Below are 21,629 nucleotides of genomic sequence, written 5' to 3'. Positions count from 1 at the left end.
TAAATTTATCAGTTGACTTATCGAATTCATCTATTAATTCTTCCAGACCTTTTGTTTATCCATCTAAGCGCACAGGACTTTTTTAGAGGAAACCGCTTCGTGTTTTCGTTATTTTCCATTGAGTCCCTGACCGGAGCGGTTTGATTTGCTTGCTTATTTGACCGGTCTACCGGTCCACGGCTTCACGGCTAAGGAAAAAAAAGCGAACACCTACTTCTGTCGCAGCTACACGATTGTTTACCTCAAATAAGAGAGGCGAGCGCTTTTGGTCCCTCCGTCTGCCGACGAAGAGACGATCCGGGTGATGTGGGATAAGGAGAGGAGTTGGCCTTCGTTTTAAGTAACGTCGACGAACGGGATTCCGTTTTAACTTCCGATCGATCGCCCTCGTGCTTAGGAGCTGCGATCCTATCTCTGATCTGCTTCTCGCGGGATTTTGTCTACCGATCTCGCCGACAAGGTACGCTTTGTTTCGATTCGGTTTTCTTCTTCTTTTTAATGTTAGGGAATTTAAACGGGGCAATGGAAGGACTGATTGGGAGACAGGAAATCTCTTCTCGTCATCGTTGTTTAATTTTTTGTAAATCCCAGATATGGTTTTATCTTTCCTTTAATAAGTCTGGAGCATTTGAAAATTTTGAAGGAAAAATTTGTTTGCTCAAACCAGTCAGGCATGGAAGCAGAGAGAGAATGCTGGATACCAGATTTCAACACGAGAAGAAGGCTGAAAGTAGAAATGAAGCATATCGGAGATTTTTGATTTATGATTGATATTGCAGAGGCAGACAGAGCTAGAGATAGAATAGTCTATGTGCTAGCGTTAACGCAAAAAAAAAAATTTGTTTTAAGTATTTGTGTTCTTCTGATAGGGTAGGAATCAAACCATTGAGGAATTTTTGAAATTTAGATAAACTTGGCATTTTTATTAAGATAATAAGACTATGGTCTGTTCCCTTTCTTAATAGGTTAAGTTTGGTACAAGTGATCATACAAACAATTTTAACGTGTATAAATGTAATAGAATTTGTCTTCTGTTGATTTTCAGCCTGTTGGGCTCGTGTATATAACATCAGTTCTCACATAATAGGGGAGTATCAAATCTATAAAAGTTCAAATTGAGCTCTTTTATGGGCAATTTAAGGTTTTGGAGTCAGTGAACGAAATAATTAAACATTTTTCAAATTCATTTTATTTGGATTGTAATAGAAAGAGCACTAATGAAAACTATGCATCTCTGTAGATCTTATAATGTCATCGAGCACTATGACACATATTATCTTTAGTAATATCTTACACATTTTAGACATTGCTTACATATAAGATGTAGGGCCTTCTTTGATGTGTTTTTCTTATTTATCTAAGTAGTTGTACTTAAACATGTTAAAATCTTTTTCTTAACATCTTTTCACTCATTTTAACATCGAGCTCTTAGAGCCGCACTTGTGTGAATTACATGACTATATCATTGTTTTTATTTTCATTTCTTTGTAATCAAAATATCAATAAGTATATCTCGATGACAATATAAAATCTTGTTTTATGCCACGGACAGTGCCATGTCACTGTGCAAACATGGTGCGATCAACACAAGAAGTAACTCTAGTTTCCTTCTCGGAGGAATAGGTGTAGGAGCAACAAAATGGAGATTTAACATTCTCGCTTGTTGTTGCATCTCTCTCATTGATGTTGCCTCTGGTCTTGCTTACTATAGTAGCTATCTCTCTGTGATGGATTTTATGTGAGAAGAAGATGATGAATTGAGCTCCATTTTGTGTTGACTATATTGCTTCAATCTCATGGGCAAAGGAGGAGACGAATGTTTGGCATATATCTCTATCAATTCATTTATTCTAAGATCATGCCAATTTCAGTTGCCCTATCAAATGAGTTGTCTCAACTATACCAACCAAAATGACATAATGTTTAAAACTTTAACCTAAAATTCCCAAATATCATCTTTATGAGTCTAAGGTGCACGATCCGCACCGGTCAGTAAGGAGTGAGGATGACCACTTTCCTGCATCTTGGTGGGAGATGGGAGGTATGGTATATGTCGAGGATGACCCATTTTTTTCCAATTCTAGGTTTAGCTCAACATAGGAAAAAGATCCTAATGGGTCCGAGCCTTGTTCGGCCCAAGCATGGTCCATTAATACCTGTATTAGTCTTACAAAAAATTTATTTTAGCCTAAGGGGTGCACAAGGATTATATAAGACTACAAAACCTCTTTTCATCTTACCCACTTACTGTTTATATTGTAAATGATATCTTATCTCATTATTTACTAATAGATTAAAATATCTAAAACTTTTTTTTGCAATAACTTCTTGTTCTTTAATTTAAATAATCCTTGATTATTTTTCTATTATATAAGTTATATTTGTATGATTCTCTTATTTCTAGTTAGTTTGGAACTTAAGAAGAATATGCAGAAGACACGATGCAAACCTACAATATAGTGAATGGTTTTATATGGCCCATTTTATGGTTTAGCTCATATGTGTCATTTGGTGTTTTATTATTTATTGCATAGAGTACCAAATGAATCTCTGAGAAACATAAATTTTGGGTTGGGGAGATGAATTTCACTAGTTTGCTGGAAATGTGTTTCATTGTCTACACACCTTAATGAATATGCTTTGTGAGAAATAGAGTATCATTTACAATAATATAATGAATGTAGGATTATTTCAACCATGGAAGGAAGGTCCTCTGGATGGAGGGAGTCAACTTCAACTTTGATGGTGAGGAATATTTGTGAGTGTTATCTTATGAACTTTGCATTTACATCTGTGAAGACCCCAATGCAGGATTTTGTATCTCATTTTGCTCCTATTTTGAGTTATTTACTGGTTTGATCAAGATGATCTATTACCTTGAATGAGTGATTCCAGCCATTTGATTTTGACCATGGTGCTTCATTCTCCTCAACGTGTAATTTGAATTCTTTAGACATCCATACAGTCTTTGTGTGTGACTGCAACATGAAATTTTGCTTAGTTCATCTGTAAAATCGGTTCTCAAAAGTTTGTGTTTGTACTACTTAATGTTGGAAAATTTTAGCAGTTTAAATTTATAAGAATTTGCAAACAAAAGGATCATGCTTTAAATTGGTTGGATAGAATTTGCAAATGGATTAACCAGTTATTAGAGCATAAAATAAAATTCACCTTCTATTTTGGACTTGTTTTTATCTTTAGAATATATCATTTAAAAATATTTGCTAGCAGTTATGCATCTTGCATTTCATGTTTTTGTGTGGGCTTGTGTAAAATCATATTGTCGTGGAGCAATTTGATGTGGTGCATGTTTATTTGTAATCTAAAAAGGAGCTTTGGCGCAATGGTAAAATTATTGTCGTGTAATCTGGTGGTCACATATTTGAGTTGTGAAAACAACCTCTTGCAATACAATGTAAGGTTGCGTACAATAGACCCTTCCCCGGGACACTATATAAGTGGGAACTTTGTACACTGGACTACCTTTTATGTTTATTTGTAATCAGTTTGTAAGTTATTAATGAGTCAGAAGTAGTATGAGACATCACAAATATGAAGAAATATGAACTGTTAGGAGGAATAGGGTTAGTGGAGTCTAGGTTTGGGAAAACATAGTTATATCTTCATGACAATGAACTTGAGGTGCTCTATTTGGTGTTTCTAGTTCTGAGGATTTTCATTTTTTCTTTATTTGGAGGTGCCATATTTAGTCTTATTTTTTAGGAGGTCTAGTTTTTTAGAGGCCGAGTAGACATTTGTATTGAAGGCAAATGTATCAGTCATGTATTAAGTGGATGAGTTTTGTATCCTTTCCATGTTCATATCAACTCTGGCAATGTTTATAGTTTAGTATTTTTTTAAGCAATATTGTTTTGTTTATTTCACGATGTGATGATTGAAAATATTACAAGAGTTTGTTGTTTGGTCACAGCTATGTCTCAACACACCTCTTTATCATGTCTTTCATCTTCTCTACTAGGTGAATGTTCCATCTTTTTCCTACCTCTCTTACCAAGTAGATGTACCATGTATTTGTAGCCAAATGCTTCCTCATGGTGCATCTACTGCATTAATTGGCATGAAGTGAACCCCAAAGATCTGAACTTAAAATATATTATTTCTTAGTGAGCATAAATCATTTAAGGAAGCATTATCAATGTTTAAAAATTGGCAAGGGTAATACAGCAATTCACAAAAATAATCTCACTTTAGAACTTTGAGAAAATGAAATTTTCCTCCATTTTTTCTGATCTAAGGGAACAATGACATACAACATACATTTATTTGTTTTGATAATTTACTTGCATCAATGATCTAACACTTCAAACAAATAAATGATCACGAGATAATAGTGGAAATGCATTAACATGAGATGGGTTTGCAGTATTTTTTTTTCTTTTTATTGTTTAGACAACAAATCTAGGGTTGAATAAATTGAACCCACATTGCAGCTGAGGTCAGTTTTTCTTTTTATTTTTTGTCTTTGATCATAGAATTTTCTGATACATTAATGTGGGATGAATATTGATCTATTTCAATATTTTACAAAGAAATGTCTAATGCATCGAAACTTTTAACTGTTTATTCATTTTTCATGACATGTAGTTTTGCTAGTTGTATGTGGCTATAAGTCATGCTGCTTTGGTACATTGAAGTGCCAGTGACTTATATTACTTGTGATTACATTTTGTGTATTCTTCTTTCCTCTCTTGTGATTCCTTCTTTGGATTTACTGCTTTTTTGGTGAGATTACTCAGCTGAAGTTTCTTATTTTAGTTCCATTGGGATGAACAAATAAATGATATGGAGAATTAATATTTGTGATTATTATTTGACATGTCTCAAACTTATGAGAAAATTTACTTCTCCCAGGTGCATGATGATTATTCATCATCTGAAGGGCTTCAGTTGTTTACTTCCATTCCAGCCCTCAATAATGCAGCTTCTTATCTTGCACAAACAACAACATACTTTACAAGTTGCTTTGTTGGTTCTGCTGGTTAGTTTCATTAAAATTTGAGTCACCTCTCAGCAATGCTTTCTCAACCAATGCCCTAACTGATTCATTCTTCATCAAATTTCATTAGTTACAGTGCACAAATGACTGATAGCTGATTGTTCTAATTTTCAATCGGTTACATATGACATTTGGTTGCCCTTTGTGCAGGTGATGTTGAGCTTGAAGAAGGGCAGGAATTAAAAACTCTTTCTCCTACACAAGAACACAGGCCATCTGATGATGACAGCACTTCTTCATCCACAATAGAGGAGATGGGTGCGAGTTCATCTCAGGGAAGAAATGAACCATTGGTGTCAAACCGCATTTTGCAAAATGGATCTTCAGTGTTCAAAGGGTATGATCACTTGAAAGACTAAGCTTTCACTATCTTCAGGTCATAACAAATGCATCACTGATAAGGAAATTTATCTGAAAATGATATTTTCATATATGTAGGAAATCTACTGTCGCTGTAGTAGAGCCGTTGTTTTTAAGTTTCATGTTCCATTGGTTTTGATGGTTGAGACCTTGATTGTCTAGGTATCATGGAATATGGTATTTAACCATTTTATGCGGCTCTCAGTGGTATTAGTCCATGCTATTCTATTTCCAGCTAAGCGGCTGCTTTCACGTTTTCAACCCTATAGCCCAGGTCACACCATGGGTTTCAAGGCTGGCCTCTGAAGTAAACGTGAAGAGTATCTTAGGATGTCACTTGATAAAATAACAGGAAACATAAGAATAGTGCATTTCTCGCTACTTTTCTTTTTATATATGGCAGTTTTGCAAAAGCATCATTGGAGGTTTTAGATGCAGGACTACATATGAAATACAAACTAATGATCTAGCGGTCATGATGAATTGCTTCTTAGCATCGTTTTCTCTATTATATTATCTTCAAATTATGTGCATCTTCATTTCAGTCATTTTTTGCTTTGAACATTAAACCCAAAATTATGCTCGTGTCAAGAAAAAACTATGATCACATGCAACGTTTACAATTTTTTGTACATTACATGTGCAATCATGGTATCTGCAGCCTTATAGAACGGGCAAGGAAAACTGTTCGTGGTTCAGCAGATGACATAGGATGGCTACAACGAGCTACAGACATGCCTCCAGTTGAAGATGGAACCAGACGTTTTCGGGAGATCCAAGAGAGTATAAGGTTGGTTAATCCAAGCTCCATCCATTGGGATTGGAGAACTAACCCCATATATTGTATCAGAACTCTTTGCAAAATGTTGTGTAATGTATCTTATGCCTGTCCTTGTTAGGAATAACGAGCACAAGTTGCCAAACTCTGTAGTTTACTTATTGGTTCCAGGTATTCCTTTAAAGGTGGAGAAACAATTCTTGTTTTGTCTTGTGCTCATGTTTCAGTTTCCCGTCTCATGAAGTATCATTCTGACAGGCCTTTTCAGCAACCATGGACCCCTGTACTTTGTCAGTACAAAACAATACTTTTCGAAGATGGGGCTAACTTGCCACATCGCGAAGATTCACAGCGAGGTAATTGTCTGTGTACATTGCAGGTTTTAACTTTTATCCAAGATGTTCTAATGATATCTCCTAGCAGGCTTCTGTCGAAAAAAATGCGAGAGAGATAAAGCAGTACATAGAAGAAATCTTCTGGGGCTCAAGGAAGCGGGTGCTGCTTCTTGGGCACAGTAAGGGTGGAGTTGATGCTGCAGCTGCTTTATCTCTGTACTGGTCGGAGTTGAAGGACAAGGTTGCTGGACTGGCATTAGCCCAGAGTCCTTATGGAGGAAGCCCAATTGCTTCTGATATTTTGCGCGACGGCCAGCTCGGAGACTATGTCAGTCTGCGAAAAATCACGGAAACTTTGATATGCAAAATCCTCAAGGTGCGCTCTAACCATCCTCAAGATGCTAGATGCATCTTCTGCTCCAGCTTACTTAGTCTTTTGGTGCATGCAGGGTGATCTACAGGCACTAGAAGATCTGACGTACGAGCGCAGGAAAGAGTTTTTAAGGAAAACCCCATTGCCGCAGGAACTTCCTCTCGTTTCCTTCCACACAGAAGCAGGAATCAAGCCTGGTGTCCTCGCTACGCTTTCCCCAGTGGCGCACGCTGAGCTTCCCATCATCATGCCCCTCGCCGACGGCCAGCCCACCAAGCTTCCAGTGGTCATGCCGCTCGGAGCTGCCATGGCTGCCTGTGCTCAACTGTTGCAGGTGAGATACGGGGAGAAAAGCGACGGCCTCGTGACGAGAAGAGATGCTGAGGTTCCTGGTTCCGTTGTGGTTCGGCCGGATGAGAAGCTTGACCATGCATGGATGGTGTACTCGTCCTCGAAGAACGAACCTGTCGAAACAGATGCATCTAAAGTCTGCGAAGCCCTTCTAACACTGCTTGTGGAGGTTGCACACAAGAGAACGCATGACCTTACTAACAAAGATGAGTAAAGGTGACCACCATGGGCGAGGAATTGTGCCTGCAAATTGTAAATCTCACTCAAGTGTTTGTAGTTATTTAACACCCAATTTTACCATACGTTTCTTTTTTTTTCCCTTCTTTCTTTTTATTTTCTTTATAATATAAAGTGACAAAAGTTAAGGTGATATTTTTTCATCTTTTTCTTTGAAATCTTTTCTTTTACACGGTCGATTCTACGATCATATGTAAGAAGGTAAATCGAGAAATTACAGTTAGTTATGAAGGAGAATGGTATTGTTCGATTTTATCAAGATTCGAACCTTTATCCTCTTCTGCAAGTCTTATTTTGTCGTAATCAACTCAATATCCCTTGAACTTTTTCATCTTTAAACAAACATGGAGTAGCTTTCTCTAGGGCTTTTTCTTTCAATACCCCTCGGACTTTGGTTATACTGATCCGTTCACTCGAAAAGCGGATTCGGGTCTCAATTGCTTCCAACTAGAGTCCGACCTGACCCGTAAACTCACCTGGGAATTCTCAAAATTTGGAGGGCTTTTTGGTCATAACGCTACCTCCGCCGCTTTATAAACGCCCCCTAGGGTTTTTGAGCCACGCTGCCAGGTCTTCAGCCGCCTGCTCGTCGTTAGAGGTGAGGAACCCGATCCTGCGTAAAAGTTTTGCGTTGCCATTGTTTTTCGTCTTCGTTCTTGATCTGCACCTGGGTTTGCCTTCTCTGGTTACAATAAGGTAGACGGAAGTGGATTGGTTTGTTTTTGTTTTTGTTTTGCCAAGCATTTCGATGCTTTTCCCCCCCCCCCCCCGAGTGCGGTTTCGTTTCTGGTTTTCTTTAAACTGAATAGATTGGAAACAATTTAATTTTAACTAGTTAGATTGTTGATAAAGCCTCAATTTTTTTGTTGCTATTTTTTCTTTTCAATCTCTCGTGCTTGCTTGAAATCATCGTATTTTCTTCCTTCACATTCGAGTATTGATTTGGCTTCTGACGATGGTAGGTAAGGAAGATGTCTCACCGGAAATTTGAGCACCCAAGGCATGGATCACTCGGATTTCTCCCTCGTAAGCGTGCATCGCGTCACCGTGGAAAAGGTAACAAGTAGAAACTATCATTTTGTTTATGTTTCCGTCCATTTTAATTAGGCAGCGTAATTATCTGGCTTCATGTCACTCTGTATTGCTTGCTTTCAATAATTAGTGTACGTATATTAAACTATTATATTTCTAGTTCGTTAGATTTATAATCCAGACCAGATGGAGATTTGAGCTTTGTTCTCAGTTCTGCTCTTTTTTCTAAAGCTTTTGAAAATCTAGTATATAGTGATTCAAACTATTTGTGTACTTAACATTCTGAAGCTAAGTCAACACTTTCACCTCAAGTATCTATTCTATTTTCCTTGTTGAATGAGCTTTTAGCAATTTTAAGAAAAGAGAAATCAATTATATTTCACCTGGAAAACAGCAAACTCATTATTGGCACATCTAGTACCACGACAATTTTGAATGCACTTAGACTTTGTATGGATGTAACTTAACTCACATCTATTCCAGATTGTAAAGAAATTAGGTATTGTTGAACTATTGATTCTAATCATGAAGAGCTCATATGGTAAATTGAGACTGATGCTTGTCTGACAATCATATATTTAATCATATTCTAATATTTATTTTGTAAGACTAAACTTTTATTATGTAGATGTAGTACGCATCCTCTGGATCATACTTTTCTATTTTTAGCTCGTTTGTAGTTTCAACTTGACTGCTAAACATCATAAGTGCTAGTGCTTTGGCTTTTTGCTTGTTGTAGTTAAATTACTGATGTTTCTCTTTTCGTTCTGGGTTAAATATTTTTCATGTGGTCCAATTTTCTCTCAATTTTATGGGTGATTTATGAATGCAGTGAAGTCTTTTCCAAAGGATGATCCCACAAAGCCCTGCAAGTTGACTGCATTCCTTGGTTACAAGGCAGGAATGACCCACATTGTGCGTGAGGTGGAGAAACCAGGATCAAGTATGTGTTTATCAAATTGTCAAATCTTCCACATTTGGAAATTGAACTTTGACGCAGAGATTAATCTGAAATTGTTGCAATATTATGAATTCTGTAAATATATGCATATCTACAAACTGGAAAGTTTGCTTCCTTGTTATGTTTTATTATGCCAAAATTGAACATGTTTATCTGATGCCCATCTTTGTTGAATTTGAAATTGATATATCAATTACAAATTTACAATGCAAAGGAGATAAGTATCTTTTTGTAATTTTTTGTTTCTTGCACCTTAGTTTCTTTTTTTAATGGCTTGTCAAGTTTTATAAGACAAAGTTATGTCAACCTTTTAGTATACATTTTATGATTTTAAATATGAAATTCATCTGTTAAACATAAATTCTTATTGCTTGTAGAACTTCACAAGAAGGAAACATGTGAGGCAGTGACTATTATAGAGACTCCACCAATGGTTGTTGTGGGGCTTGTTGCTTATGTGAAGACGCCACATGGTCTTCGTTCACTTAATACTGTTTGGGCTCAGCATTTAAGTGAGGAAGTCAGGAGGAGATTCTATAAGAACTGGTACAAGAGCAAGAAAACGGCTTTCAAAAAGTACTCTATGAAGTATGACAGTGATGAGGGAAAGAAAGAGATTCAAGCACAGCTAGAAAAGATGAAGAAATATGCATCTGTTATCCGTGTTCTGGCTCATACACAGGTAAATCTGAAAGATAATGGTACTCTTTTCAGTTGATCAAGTAGTTTGTGATAATTTCAACTGTTTTGCTAGTTGAAATGATTAGAAAACCCTCAGCCATGATCATTCATTGTATATATTGTGGTTAGAAATGATGTTGACAGAAGTTTGTTAATACAAAATGCAAGTGTTTTATTGGCCAACCTGGAACTGGGTCCCATACTTTTCTTGGTTAAGCCAAAAAATTGATGACTTTTCAGACCCTGATAACTTGAAAAAAAAAACCTGAGCAGCCTTAACCATTTAGTTGATCCCATTTGGAGATTTGAAATTTTTTTCCATATATATTTGCTCTGATTTGAACATATTAACCACTGAACTAGAACACTTGTTAAACTGCCATGTTTTCCACTTTTTTTCTTTTTTTTTGCCAGCTTGCTTAAACACAGCATAAAGATTGTTCAAATCAGATTTTGCTACCCGTTGGAGTTTATCATTCCAATGGTCTTCATGAGTAGTTTGAGTAACAATTGGCATGCTTGTTAGTTAATTTCATCCAATTCCAGTGACAATGTCATTCTTGGGAGGAACGTGCCTTGTTTTAATATGGATTAGGGAGAAATTTCCTTTCCATATGAATTTTTTGTAGTGCAATAGTTATCAAGTTTTTGCTTGTAGGAATTTGCCAACTCAACTCATTAAGAATTGGCTGTTAAGTATGGGCCTGCCCTTGTTGTCTCTGAAAGATGGACTCTAAGAATACTTGTAACCTTGTTTCAGTTCCTAGGTAGCATTATGTTTGGTGTAATTCAAATTAACCACCATATGGAATTACCAATACCAATACTCATCCAGTACTATGTCCACCTTTAAGTATTACTTTCTTCCAAAAAATTAGTTATTTTGAGTATTATTTTCCAAAATCATTGGCTTATTATTCATTTACCAGGATCGACTCATGCTTCTGTCTGCTTTTGTCCTACAGATAAGGAAGATGAAGGGTCTGAAACAGAAAAAAGCCCACCTGATGGAGATCCAGGTTAACGGAGGAACTGTATCACAGAAGGTTGATTTTGCATACAGGTTTTTTGAAAAGCAAGTCCCAATTGATGCCGTCTTCCAAAAGGATGAGATGATTGATATTATTGGTGTAACCAAAGGTAAAGGTTATGAAGGTGTCGTCACTCGTTGGGGTGTCACTCGCCTTCCACGCAAGACACACAGGGGGTTGCGCAAGGTTGCCTGTATTGGTGCTTGGCATCCTGCGAGAGTATCTTATACTGTTGCACGTGCTGGACAGAATGGCTACCATCATCGTACTGAAATGAACAAGAAGATATACAAGCTTGGTAACTCTGGAGATGAAACACATACCGCTATGACTGAGTTTGACAGGTAATTTCTTAAATCCACTTATCATTTGTTTGACAATCATCTATAGTATTCTTGTTCAATGATAAGCTAGCAAATCTTTTTGTAGTCATTTTACAACCATGGTTTTCTTAGTTGTTTCTGATCACCATCTCCACTTTGGCAAATCTATTAAAACCACTACTAAGCTCATTCCATTCTGATCAATTACCTTTCTGTGTATTTCTACAGAACTGAGAAGGACATTACACCTATGGGCGGTTTCCCTCACTACGGTATTGTGAAAGAAGACTATATTATGATCAAGGGTTGTTGTGTGGGCCCAAAGAAGAGAGTGGTTACTCTTCGCCAATCCCTTCTGAAGCAGACTTCTCGTGTGGCCCTCGAGGAGATCAAGCTGAAGTTTATCGATACCTCATCCAAGTTTGGACATGGCCGTTTCCAGACTACTCAGGAGAAGCAGAAATTCTATGGCAAACTCAAGGCTTAATTTATCTTTCAGGATGCCTAAAAGTCAGTGTAGTCCGAGACTTGGTCCTGTTATAGAGATTGACTATTCCTGCTTATATTGAGTTATTCTATTCTGTTCCATATAAAGTTTTGCATGAACTCTTGGTTTTTGCATGCTTATGCAGTTTCCCATGAAGACTCAAACTTTGATTTCGCTACCTAATCAGTGTGTGTATCTGGATGCGTAACTTGACAATTTTTTCATTGGGCCACGAAAGCATAAGGCATTTTGTTCAACTGTTCATTCATTCGTCTGTTGCTACAAACCTCCTGTGACCAGATCTCTTCTTTAACTGCATGGCCTTTTGTGGGGGCTAAAAAAGCAACGTTGAAGAGATTGCTACCTATGATTGCAATCCTACTGATTGAACCTGTTGTTTCTGCCAACATTGCCAGCTTGTTCAATTCGATGTGTCCTTTTCTGCAGTTGGAGTTCTTCAGCTTCAGTTTAAGCAATCCAATGATTTTTGCAGCAATTTTGGTTTCTGTCTCTACTGGCTTTTGGGTGAGCCTCGATTGCATCTAGTGTTTTATATATTTTTAGATAATAAGTAATAACTATGTATGGCAAGTTTCTAATGTTATACGCTAAGTTACATGTTTTTTTTTAATGAATTTTGGGGACGTATTCGAAATGGTTTCAGGGGAATGTAAGATAAAAACCAGAATGGGATCTTTTTATTTCCAAATCATGAAATAGGCTTTTCATTTTGATTTTTTTTTTATCAAAGGTGGTCCATCCCATAAAAATCACAAATACTCTTTGATCTATTAAAATAAAATCATATTATAGTAATTATGATTTCAAAATTGCATAAATAATTATAGTTATAAAAGTTACGAAATAATAACTATTATAATTATAATAATTATTTATAGTTATAGTAATTATGAAATTATTGATTTCTTAATTGCTATCATAGTGAATTGAATGGACAACAGTTATAAAATTATAATTGATAATATGAAAATTAAATGAAAAATAATAATATTAAAAGATATTTAAATAAATATATATGACAAAATAATAAAATATAATATGTTTTTGATAAAAAAAATTAAAATAGAACATCATAATTTAAAAATAAAGAAGCATCCATTTTCGCTTTTAAAAAAAACATCAAGTTGTAGCACCCATTTTTAACACTAGACCTACTCACGTGAGTCTCTGCTCTCGCCCTCTTTCTTTTTCCAACATCGAAGCACTGTGTTAGAAGTAAAGAAAGAGGCTAGACAAAAAAAAAAAAAAAAAAAAAGTATTGAGTTTTATAATCATAAATCAATAATTTGGGAGCTAAGTCCCAGCTTTTGCTTCCCATGTTACGGTGGGCCGCCGAGATCCCACCACTTTTAGTCAATGCGCATCCTTAATTTATATTTAAATATTAACCTGAACAATTGATAATTAAAAGAGCATAAGCTTAGGAACACAGCAATTTAAAAGTTGTCGGATACACGTGAAGCTTGACTTGACTTGCGTGTTAAAAATACAGAGCTTCATTGTCTTTGTTTTGTCGGCATGTTAATTGATTTCTCAACTTTTTCATTTTAAAATTTTAATATTTTTTAAATAAAAAACTTATTTACGTAATTACTTCAGGAAAAAAGAAGAGAGGAGGAATTTTTCATGTAATTGTTTTTTTTTATCTTAAGTTTAGTTTGTGTATGCATATGTTCAATCAATGTGCGTGTACGTACTTTTTTATTTTGGTATTTAAAAATTTATTATAGAATGGATTCGAATTTTAATATCTCGTACCAAATTTGAATTCCCCCTTTGAATCCATCGCCATCGCAATCGTACAACCACAAAGCCCTCTCCACTCGCTCGCTAATTAAGCATCGATCAGATCTGTTTAACTAAATGACGCTTTAATTAGCTAACGCTGCCCAGAAGCTTCCAGAAAGGGCCGGAGCGGCCCGGGCGCCCACGGCGAGGGGATCTGCCGCTGGCTGAGGACGAACTGTTGGTGGTGCTCCGGCACCGGCGTCGCAGAAGAAGGGGAAGCGGTGGCGGCGGAGTTAGAGTTGGAGACGCGCTCGCAGGAAGGGCACATGGTGAGCGTGGTGGGCGGAGTCATGTGCATGTACAGCTGCGGCGACAGCTTCAGGGCTCTAAGCTCCTGCACTTCCTTCTGTAGCCTCCGGTTCTCCTCCGTCAGCGTCTCGCAGCACCGCCTCAGGAACTCGCAGTCCACCTCCGTCTGCTTCAGTTTCGTCCTCGCCCTCCGGTTCTGGAACCACACCTCCACTTGTCTCGGCCTCAGGTTTAGCTGCTTCGCCAGGGCCATCTTTTGCTTCTGCCATCAAAACCAGATTCGACTAAGTCCGTGATTTAGAGGATCAACGATGATGGCGGAATGAAGGAATTAGGGATCGGAGGAGAGGGGAGAGGATCTTACGGGATTGAGGGTGTTGTGCTCCTTGAAGCTCTCCTCCAGGACAGCCGACTGGTCCTTGGAGAGCCGGAGCTTCTTGCGAGAGCCGTCCCCGCCATCCTCCTCGTCGCTGATCCCGTCGCGCGAGCAGGACCGATCGGCTTCTAGAAGCTCCTGATCGCCGAGTCCATGGTGACCACTGTCGCGCTCCGCCCTCTTCCCGCTGACGCTCGAGAGCGTGCTGTTGGGCGACGACGCCCCCGCGTCCTCTTCGCTGACGACGTCCCTCTCCCCCGGCGCCCGATTCACGTCGATCCCTCGCAGCAGCGGCAGCGCTGGCCGCGCCGCCTCCGTCGACACCACCGCCGATCTCTTCTCTGCAAGACCAAACCAATATCTCATCTTCAAGATCGGCGCCATTATTGACCAGATCTAAATAACTAGTTCCGTACATACCTTCAGACGAGTCCCCCGAAAGAAGACGAGCCCAGTGGTTGCCGCGGAGGCAAGGGAACGCCGGCGCCGGCTGCTGCTGGTAACCGGATGAGCTCAAACTAAGGCTAAGCCCTAAATCCTCCTTCCTCAGCATCCTCCTCCTCCTCCCTTCCTGACCGATTTAGCTTTCTCGATCGATCCGATCTCTTTGGTACTTCCTCTTCCTTTTTGATTTTCTCCTCACTTTTCTCACTCGGCCCTCCTGAAGCGAAACGCGAGAACGGCATTCATATATATAGTCGGTGAGATTTCATGATTAATGTGTCATGCTCTGTGTCTATCCTAACCACACATGCTTTTCCCTAACCATGGTTAGTTACCCTTCCGACTTCACGCAAAACCCGTGCCTCACTCTGCCTTATCGCCGTCGATTTGTACCGGCGACTTTTCCTTTGACCGGTGGCTTTTCCTTTGACCCATGGCATGGCATGGCATGGCATGGCATGGAGAGCATGATGACGATTGGCATGGATACATGGGTATGGTGGTAGGCGATGCATGTATCATTGCCCGAGTTGTGCAATTATTACACACTGTGATGGCGATACGACATGGCGTCCTACACAATATTCAATGTCCCCCATTCATGCAATGGCGCTCATCATTATGTCCCTCTGAGAACAGCATCGCGCGGCCCCCACCATCATCACTGCATCTATCATTGGCCATCCATCCCACCACTCCCCGCCAACTACCGATTAATCAGTTTGCAGTTACGACTTGCCATTTATTATTCGACATTAATCGTCCCACTGAAATTGTCAGAGCTCCCAACAGCGTTTAACTTTCATTAACAGCGATGTGAAATATATATATATATATATATATATAATATTTATTCAAAAGAAGCTCCGTCATGTTCCCATCCCTCTTTCTTTTTCTTCCCTTCGAACCTGGGAATTTAAAAGCCGGCATAATGTCGCGGAGGCGTGCTAATGATTAATTCTGCTCCCCACCATCGCATGTTAACTTGTCCCACGTGTCCCCTCTCTCTCTCTCTCTACTTTCCCAAATGAAAAAAACGCCACGTCCCTCTCCCCCATGTGGCCCGCACGTGGTCCAACCCCCACGCGGCCTCCTCTTCCCATTTTACCCCCGCCCGATTCGCACTAACTCCGCCCGAGCCATCCGTGGCGCCATCGTAATTCGAGCAAAAAGGTCGGGCCATTCCGGTAGCTTCGTGCCCCGGCGCATGTGACACCACCGCGAGGACAGCTAGGCTGTCGTACGACCCAACACGCGCACGTGCGGTCTAACCGACGGTCGTGATTTCTTTTTTTCTTTACCTTTATTGATAAAAGGAAATCTGTTCGTATCATTCTCGGAGTCTCCTCGTGGCTTTGCTCGCTTCTCTCCAACAGCAAAGTCCAATCCCACGAATAACCAATTCGCCTGAGACGTCGGCCGTCGGATGGACGGGCTCGTCGGATCGCGACCGCCCGCTGGGGGCACGGGAATCCAAGGCGCATCTGCTGAGTTGTACGTGTAACGGAGCGGTATCTTCCAACCGTTACAATCATGCAGCAATAATTATATGAACTGATTGGCTTCGAATCATTCCTCCAATGATTCTTCGCCACTCGCTGATCGGATCCAATCTCGTCCGTCGAGCGGCGGGCAGAAGGGTTTCATCGAGCGGAGCCGATTGATTCTAATTTTATTTTATTTTAAAGCTTTAGCAGAGAAAAAAATGTAGCGGAAATGGTTTAATTGCGAGGCAACGTCCATGTGATTATAATTATTATTATTACGAGCACGTGCCGCTGGATAATCCAGCTCACACACCTCGTGCACTTCGTAATTAGAGAGATAATCTATTGATTAACCATAATTAAGTGCCCAAGGTGTCTGCCAAATACTTATTATCCACTAAATTAAATGCACTAATTGATTGCTAATTAATCCTCGAGCTAATTTCGGATCATGTTTGTAAAATCAAGATCTCATGATCCTACCATACTAAAGCACAAATTGATCCTGGATTATGCAGAATCAATTTTTACGATAAAATCGGAGCAAGATCGAAATAGGATTGACTGGATTAAAGCAAATTTAAAACGTGATTGATAGAGGTTTTGAGAGGTCGTAACTTTTAACTCAGATTAAACTATGAAATTTATAATTTATCAAATCAAAATTAGTTCAAAGATCTATAATTAATTATAAGATTTACTCTTAACTGTTCAATTTCAAATAAAAAAGTATCATTTAAATTTTTTGGGAGGCTTAAAAGATTTTTAATCTTTTTTATTTTCCTTTTTTTTCAACTTTGTTTAATTATTTTTTAATTAGTTTTTATTAATAATATTTTATTGATTTACTTTTTCCAAAATGGCAAAATTTTTAATGGCCATTGTTTGTTATTATGTGGAAGTCTTTAAAAGATTATTTTCTTCAAATCAAAAGATTTAATAACTTCTTAACTACTTTTTTTAGCTTTTAAATTTGATCATCTTATATACTAAAAGAATATTATCGAGATTAAATATAATAATTATTATTACCGTGTTAATAAAAATTTTATAATCATGATATAAAAATATATATATTATTAAATATTATCATACTAGAATAATAGTTAAATTACTATTTAATTGAAATTTATATAAGTAATAATATTATTAAGATGTTAAGCGTCGATTATATATATATAATTATTAATTTATTTATATGTAAATGATCTATTTAGATATTTTTATAATTATTAATTATATATCTAAAAATTTTAAAAATTCTTTTCTCTTGTTAAAAAAATAGAATCTGCCACTCTAACGATCCCATACGGTCGATCCTACGATCATCTGTGAGGAGATAAATCGAAAAGTTACAGTTGACCACGATAAAGTAGACTATTGTCTCGGCTTTGTCAAGATTCGAACCTCGAAATCAACAACTCAATTACGTTCCGGAAGCAATTTTAAAGATTCTTGATAGATAGGATCGTATTTTTTTTTAAAAAAAAAATACAGTACTTAAGATTGGAATCACTACGCACGCACCTTTAATAACGTGCATGTACTTGGCGATCCTTTTTCTCCAAAGAACGTGGGGCACAACTAGTTAATAATAATCAAGACAAGCAGGACACTATGTCGACTGAGGAGAAATTAAGAAATATGAGCAAATATTAATAATAGTCATTTAAGGATTTTAACTAAAAATATTATTTAAAAAAATCGAAGAAAGTCATCCGAAGCAAAGCCCAATAGAGTCGGAACACACCCCGGCCCACATTGTCTACGAGCCCACTAATCATTGAACGATATATATTATTGGGCCTTCTAAAATTTCGTCAATATGCTCGGTTCAAATTTCATTAATGTTAACTCAATTATATCAAATCCTAACATCATTTTCTTATCACATAATCACAAATTTATTAGTTTCGACCATCAATTAACTACACAAATAATAATAATAATAATAATAATAATAATAATAAGAGAGCTCAAGGCAGCGATATCGATGCTTGCCCTAAACTTATTTATTTATTTGATTAACAACCGCATGATACTAATTAATTAAATATCTTGATTAATTTAAGATATATATAAAAAATATTTTAATACGTATACAAAAGTCAGCCATCCACCAACTATCGACTCATACCAAGCGATTATATGTACATTATATATATATTTATTTATTTTCTTATTTATTAATGTCTATAGCCAACCACCAAGTTATACCAAAGTGGTGTGAACGAAAGGAGAATGTTTTTTAGTTTGACTAATGGGAATAATTGTTTTATTTTTTATAAATTTATATACAATAAAAATGTTACTACATTAAATTATAACATTGACTTTGAAACTCTATTTTTAGATTAATTATTATAAATCTACAATAATAATAATAAAATTGATTAGTGCAATATTAAAGAAGCTAAGTGTCTATCGTATCCTATCAAATTTTTTTTATCAATCAACAAATTAAAACGGGAAGCATGAATGAAACACCTACGGTTAATATTTTAGGATTATTTTTTGATGAAAAAAAATTAATCTACAATGCGCCAATAATTAAGAATTGACTCATAAATATTTGAGTAATTACTAAATATCTTACCGTTGCATCATAGTCTGGGGTGATATTAAAGGCGAGCACATAATAAAATTTGCCACACTTAAGCAATTAATTGGCATTATTGCTACAATTATTTCAAAGCTACAAGCAACGTGTAGCCCACTTATACTCGTGATGCAGGTTTAATTATGAGTTGAAAAAAGTAGATGCGGAAAATTGGACTAATTCAAATAATGACACGTAGGAAAATAAACTTTAGTGATGCTCATAAATGTTTGTGGACTGACCAGTATGGTTTATGACGAGAAATAGGAATTATATTATATATATATATATATATATAAATAAATATTTAGTATGCGGATTAAAATAGAATATTTAAATTATTAAAAATAAATAAATACAAAGACGCCCTTAATTTTAACTCCACATCATCGCGCCTGCGGATCTCCTCCACCCGGAAGAGCAGCCACGAAACACGATTCACGTCAACCCACCACTCATTACTATCCACGTTACTCGTTGAAGATGCTGCCCTCACCATCATCTCACTTCTGTTGTCTGTCTCCTTTTAAACTTCCTCCAACCTCCTCGATCCCCAAACCGATTCCCATCGACCTCCCACGTTTCCCTTCAAATTTCACCAAAAATGCTGAATGCCTCAGTTTCTGGTTGCTAGATCGGAGTTGGAACGCCTGACATGGAGAAAAGCTTTGAGATCAAGCTCCTCTTAGGTTTTCTCTGCTCCTTCCTTCCGCTGATTTTGGTCGCATTGTGTTTCCTCCTCTGTAAAAGAATGATTTTCCGGAGCAAAAGCGAGTCCTCGGAGGCCGGCGGTGAGATCGGCGGTCCGGCCGGAGATTTGGAGTCGGAGGACCTCATGAAGTTCGCCGGGGGAGAGAGCTTGACTGTGCATGACATCTTGGACGCGCCGGGGGAGGTTGTGGCGAAATCGGGCTACGGGACGCTGTACAGGGCCAGCATCGAGCAGAGCGGCGCGGTGGTGTTGCTTCGCTTTGTGCGGCCTGCTTGCTTGGCGCGGACTGAGGAAGTGGTGCCGGCGGTCAGGGCGCTGGGGGCGATACGGCACCCCAACGTGGTACCGCTGCGGGCGATGTACGTCGGGCCGCGAGGAGAGAAGCTCTTGGTGCATCCCTTCTACGCCGCGGGGTCTCTGAAGCAGCTCTTGAGAGGTGAGTTTGTTGTGTTTTTTTTTTCCAGATTGAAGGGGGAATGGTGATCTGTTGTTCACAATAGAAAATAGCAATTTTAACCGTCTAAATTCCTTCTTTTTGTCTGCTATTTCGTCATTTCAAATTTTACTGGCCAAATTGTCCTTCTAAATTGTCTCATTTCATGTTGTCGTTTACGATCTGTTTGTTTTCCCTGATAAATACGAGGAACAAAATTGTGATCACTAAAGTTCTTTTTTTTTTTATCAATCTGTTCCAAGGACTAACTGAATTGTATAATCTACAGCTGGTGTAGCAGAAGCACACCGATGGGATATCATTTACAGGATATCTATCGGCATTGCCAAGGGATTGGATCATCTCCACACGGGACTGGAGAAGCCTATTGTGCACGGTAACCTCAAGAGCAACAACATTTTGATCGATGTCGATTACCTGCCTCGCCTCTCGGATTTCGGCTTGCACCTCATCTTGAATCCCCCGGCGGCGCAGGAGATGCTCGAAGCCTCTGCAGCTCAGGGATATAAAGCCCCCGAGCTGGTCAAGGTGAGAGATGTCAGCAAAGAAACCGACATCTATAGCTTCGGCGTGATCCTCCTGGAGATGCTCACTCAAAAGGATCCTGTCGACAACAGCAAATTCTTACACTCCAAAGAATTTCATTTGCCGAGTTCTCTGCTAAATTTAGCTCTTGAGCACAGAGTCTCAGATGTTTTCAACCCTGAGCTGCTTAACCATAGCGTAGTTCAAAACTCCACCAATGAACAAGGTGTCTTGATGTTGTTCCAATTGGCAATGGCTTGCTGCTCCTCTCAGCCTTCTGGTAGACCAGATATCAAGCTCGTCATCGCTCGGCTCGAAGACATTGTTAACTGATCCTCAATATAGCAATGCAATCTATTGTTTCGAAGCAAGTGGTCGTTCATGGTGCCGTGAAGAAAAGGGCAGGATCTTTCATTGCTTCAAACAGCAGACTTGTTCATAGTGCCCCGAAGAAATGGTAAAATCCTTCATTGATTGAAATAGCGACTGGTCTGTGTCACTTTATCTTGGGACGTGGTCTCCACACTCCAGTCCACCTCAAGAGATACAGGCATGGCCTATAAGATTTGCAAACTGAGTTCTGAACATGTATCTGAAATTTTACAGTGAAAGATGGACCCAGAGCCTACAGCTCTTTAAATGCAAGAATTGGAACCGTGGGCTCATTTTGCAGGACAAGATGAGCTGTATACTTGCAGATGACAACAGAGTCCAATAACATTACACTGCTGACTGACTTTTGTTCAGACCAACCAGTTAAGGAGGCTGCATTGATTGGTCAATGAAGCCTTCAAGTGTTTGTGCACGTTATCGAGCTGCTCAGTGGCTGCTGCAACAAAGAATCATTTCTTTAGTTGCTAGGGATAACTCCACAAAAAGGCACTCGAGAATTCTGCATATTTGGGTAGAAAGAATAACATAATTCAAGGGTTCAGCTTTTGTCTCTAAGCAGGAGCTTTTTGAAGTGTTGCATCATTGTCTTACTGCATGCTATGAGGAAAAAGCAGG

The 21,629-nt window shown here is 38.3% G+C and overlaps 4 protein-coding genes across 5 annotated transcripts; 3 read left to right on the top strand and 1 right to left on the bottom strand.

Annotated features, from left to right (window-relative positions):
- The first annotated feature begins 339 nt into the window (after positions 1-339).
- Positions 340-7,564, top strand: LOC141814383 (uncharacterized). Its single transcript, XM_074702337.1, has 9 exons — positions 340-460; positions 2,685-2,745; positions 4,873-4,999; positions 5,168-5,354; positions 6,039-6,167; positions 6,277-6,326; positions 6,414-6,511; positions 6,579-6,866; positions 6,940-7,564. The coding sequence occupies exons 2-9, from the start codon at positions 2,698-2,700 to the stop codon at positions 7,426-7,428; spliced, it is 1,416 nt and encodes a 471-aa protein (XP_074558438.1). The 5' UTR covers positions 340-460; positions 2,685-2,697; the 3' UTR covers positions 7,429-7,564.
- A 454-nt stretch (positions 7,565-8,018) lies between these two features.
- On the top strand, positions 8,019-12,113 carry LOC141814381 (large ribosomal subunit protein uL3-like). 2 transcript variants are annotated; one of them, XM_074702335.1, is made up of 6 exons: positions 8,019-8,049; positions 8,414-8,507; positions 9,316-9,426; positions 9,822-10,126; positions 11,091-11,500; positions 11,708-12,113. In XM_074702335.1, exons 2-6 carry the CDS (start codon positions 8,423-8,425, stop codon positions 11,964-11,966), a joined length of 1,170 nt encoding a protein of 389 aa, XP_074558436.1. In that variant the 5' UTR covers positions 8,019-8,049; positions 8,414-8,422; the 3' UTR covers positions 11,967-12,113. The 2 variants fall into 2 exon arrangements, with proteins under 2 accessions (XP_074558436.1, XP_074558437.1); XM_074702336.1 differs by lacking the exon at positions 8,019-8,049 and adding an exon at positions 8,075-8,147.
- Positions 12,114-13,707: 1,594 nt separating this feature from the next.
- Positions 13,708-15,048, bottom strand: LOC141814380 (homeobox-leucine zipper protein HAT4-like). Its single transcript, XM_074702334.1, has 3 exons — positions 14,821-15,048; positions 14,389-14,741; positions 13,708-14,286 (listed from the first exon to the last, which is right to left on the bottom strand). The coding sequence occupies exons 1-3, from the start codon at positions 14,951-14,953 to the stop codon at positions 13,867-13,869; spliced, it is 906 nt and encodes a 301-aa protein (XP_074558435.1). The 5' UTR covers positions 14,954-15,048; the 3' UTR covers positions 13,708-13,866.
- A 4,537-nt stretch (positions 15,049-19,585) lies between these two features.
- Positions 19,586-20,954, top strand: LOC141814466 (putative kinase-like protein TMKL1). Its single transcript, XM_074702427.1, has 2 exons — positions 19,586-20,078; positions 20,365-20,954. Exons 1-2 carry the CDS (start codon positions 19,586-19,588, stop codon positions 20,952-20,954), a joined length of 1,083 nt encoding a protein of 360 aa, XP_074558528.1.
- The last annotated feature ends 675 nt before the right edge of the window (positions 20,955-21,629 follow it).

The sequence above is a fragment of the Curcuma longa genome, chromosome 21 (genome assembly GCF_044706935.1).
Source record: "Curcuma longa cultivar G26 ecotype Majalengka, Jawa Barat chromosome 21, ITB_CL_G26_1.1, whole genome shotgun sequence".
In the NCBI taxonomy this organism is placed as follows: Eukaryota; Viridiplantae; Streptophyta; class Magnoliopsida; order Zingiberales; family Zingiberaceae; genus Curcuma; species Curcuma longa.
The sequence above is the reverse complement of the archived record's forward strand: the minus strand, read 5'-3'. Positions and strand labels throughout refer to the sequence as shown.

What these genes read in the sequence shown, in the direction of transcription:
- LOC141814466 (XM_074702427.1), top strand. Translation starts at nt 19,586, where the DNA reads ATGGAGAAAAGCTTTGAGATCAAGCTCCTCTTAGGTTTTCTCTGCTCC. An exon ending in TCTGAAGCAGCTCTTGAGAG is followed by an intron (nt 20,079 to 20,364) that starts GTGAGTTTGTTG and finishes TATAATCTACAG; the next exon opens with CTGGTGTAGCAGAAGCACAC.
- LOC141814380 (XM_074702334.1), bottom strand. Translation starts at nt 14,953, where the DNA reads ATGCTGAGGAAGGAGGATTTAGGGCTTAGCCTTAGTTTGAGCTCATCC. An exon ending in TTCGGGGGACTCGTCTGAAG is followed by an intron (nt 14,742 to 14,820) that starts GTATGTACGGAA and finishes TTGGTCTTGCAG; the next exon opens with AGAAGAGATCGGCGGTGGTG. An exon ending in AGCACAACACCCTCAATCCC is followed by an intron (nt 14,287 to 14,388) that starts GTAAGATCCTCT and finishes TTTTGATGGCAG; the next exon opens with AAGCAAAAGATGGCCCTGGC.
- LOC141814381 (XM_074702335.1), top strand. Translation starts at nt 8,423, where the DNA reads ATGTCTCACCGGAAATTTGAGCACCCAAGGCATGGATCACTCGGATTT. An exon ending in GGTGGAGAAACCAGGATCAA is followed by an intron (nt 9,427 to 9,821) that starts GTATGTGTTTAT and finishes TATTGCTTGTAG; the next exon opens with AACTTCACAAGAAGGAAACA. An exon ending in GCTATGACTGAGTTTGACAG is followed by an intron (nt 11,501 to 11,707) that starts GTAATTTCTTAA and finishes GTATTTCTACAG; the next exon opens with AACTGAGAAGGACATTACAC.
- LOC141814383 (XM_074702337.1), top strand. Translation starts at nt 2,698, where the DNA reads ATGGAAGGAAGGTCCTCTGGATGGAGGGAGTCAACTTCAACTTTGATG. An exon ending in AGTCAACTTCAACTTTGATG is followed by an intron (nt 2,746 to 4,872) that starts GTGAGGAATATT and finishes TACTTCTCCCAG; the next exon opens with GTGCATGATGATTATTCATC. An exon ending in GGATCTTCAGTGTTCAAAGG is followed by an intron (nt 5,355 to 6,038) that starts GTATGATCACTT and finishes TGGTATCTGCAG; the next exon opens with CCTTATAGAACGGGCAAGGA.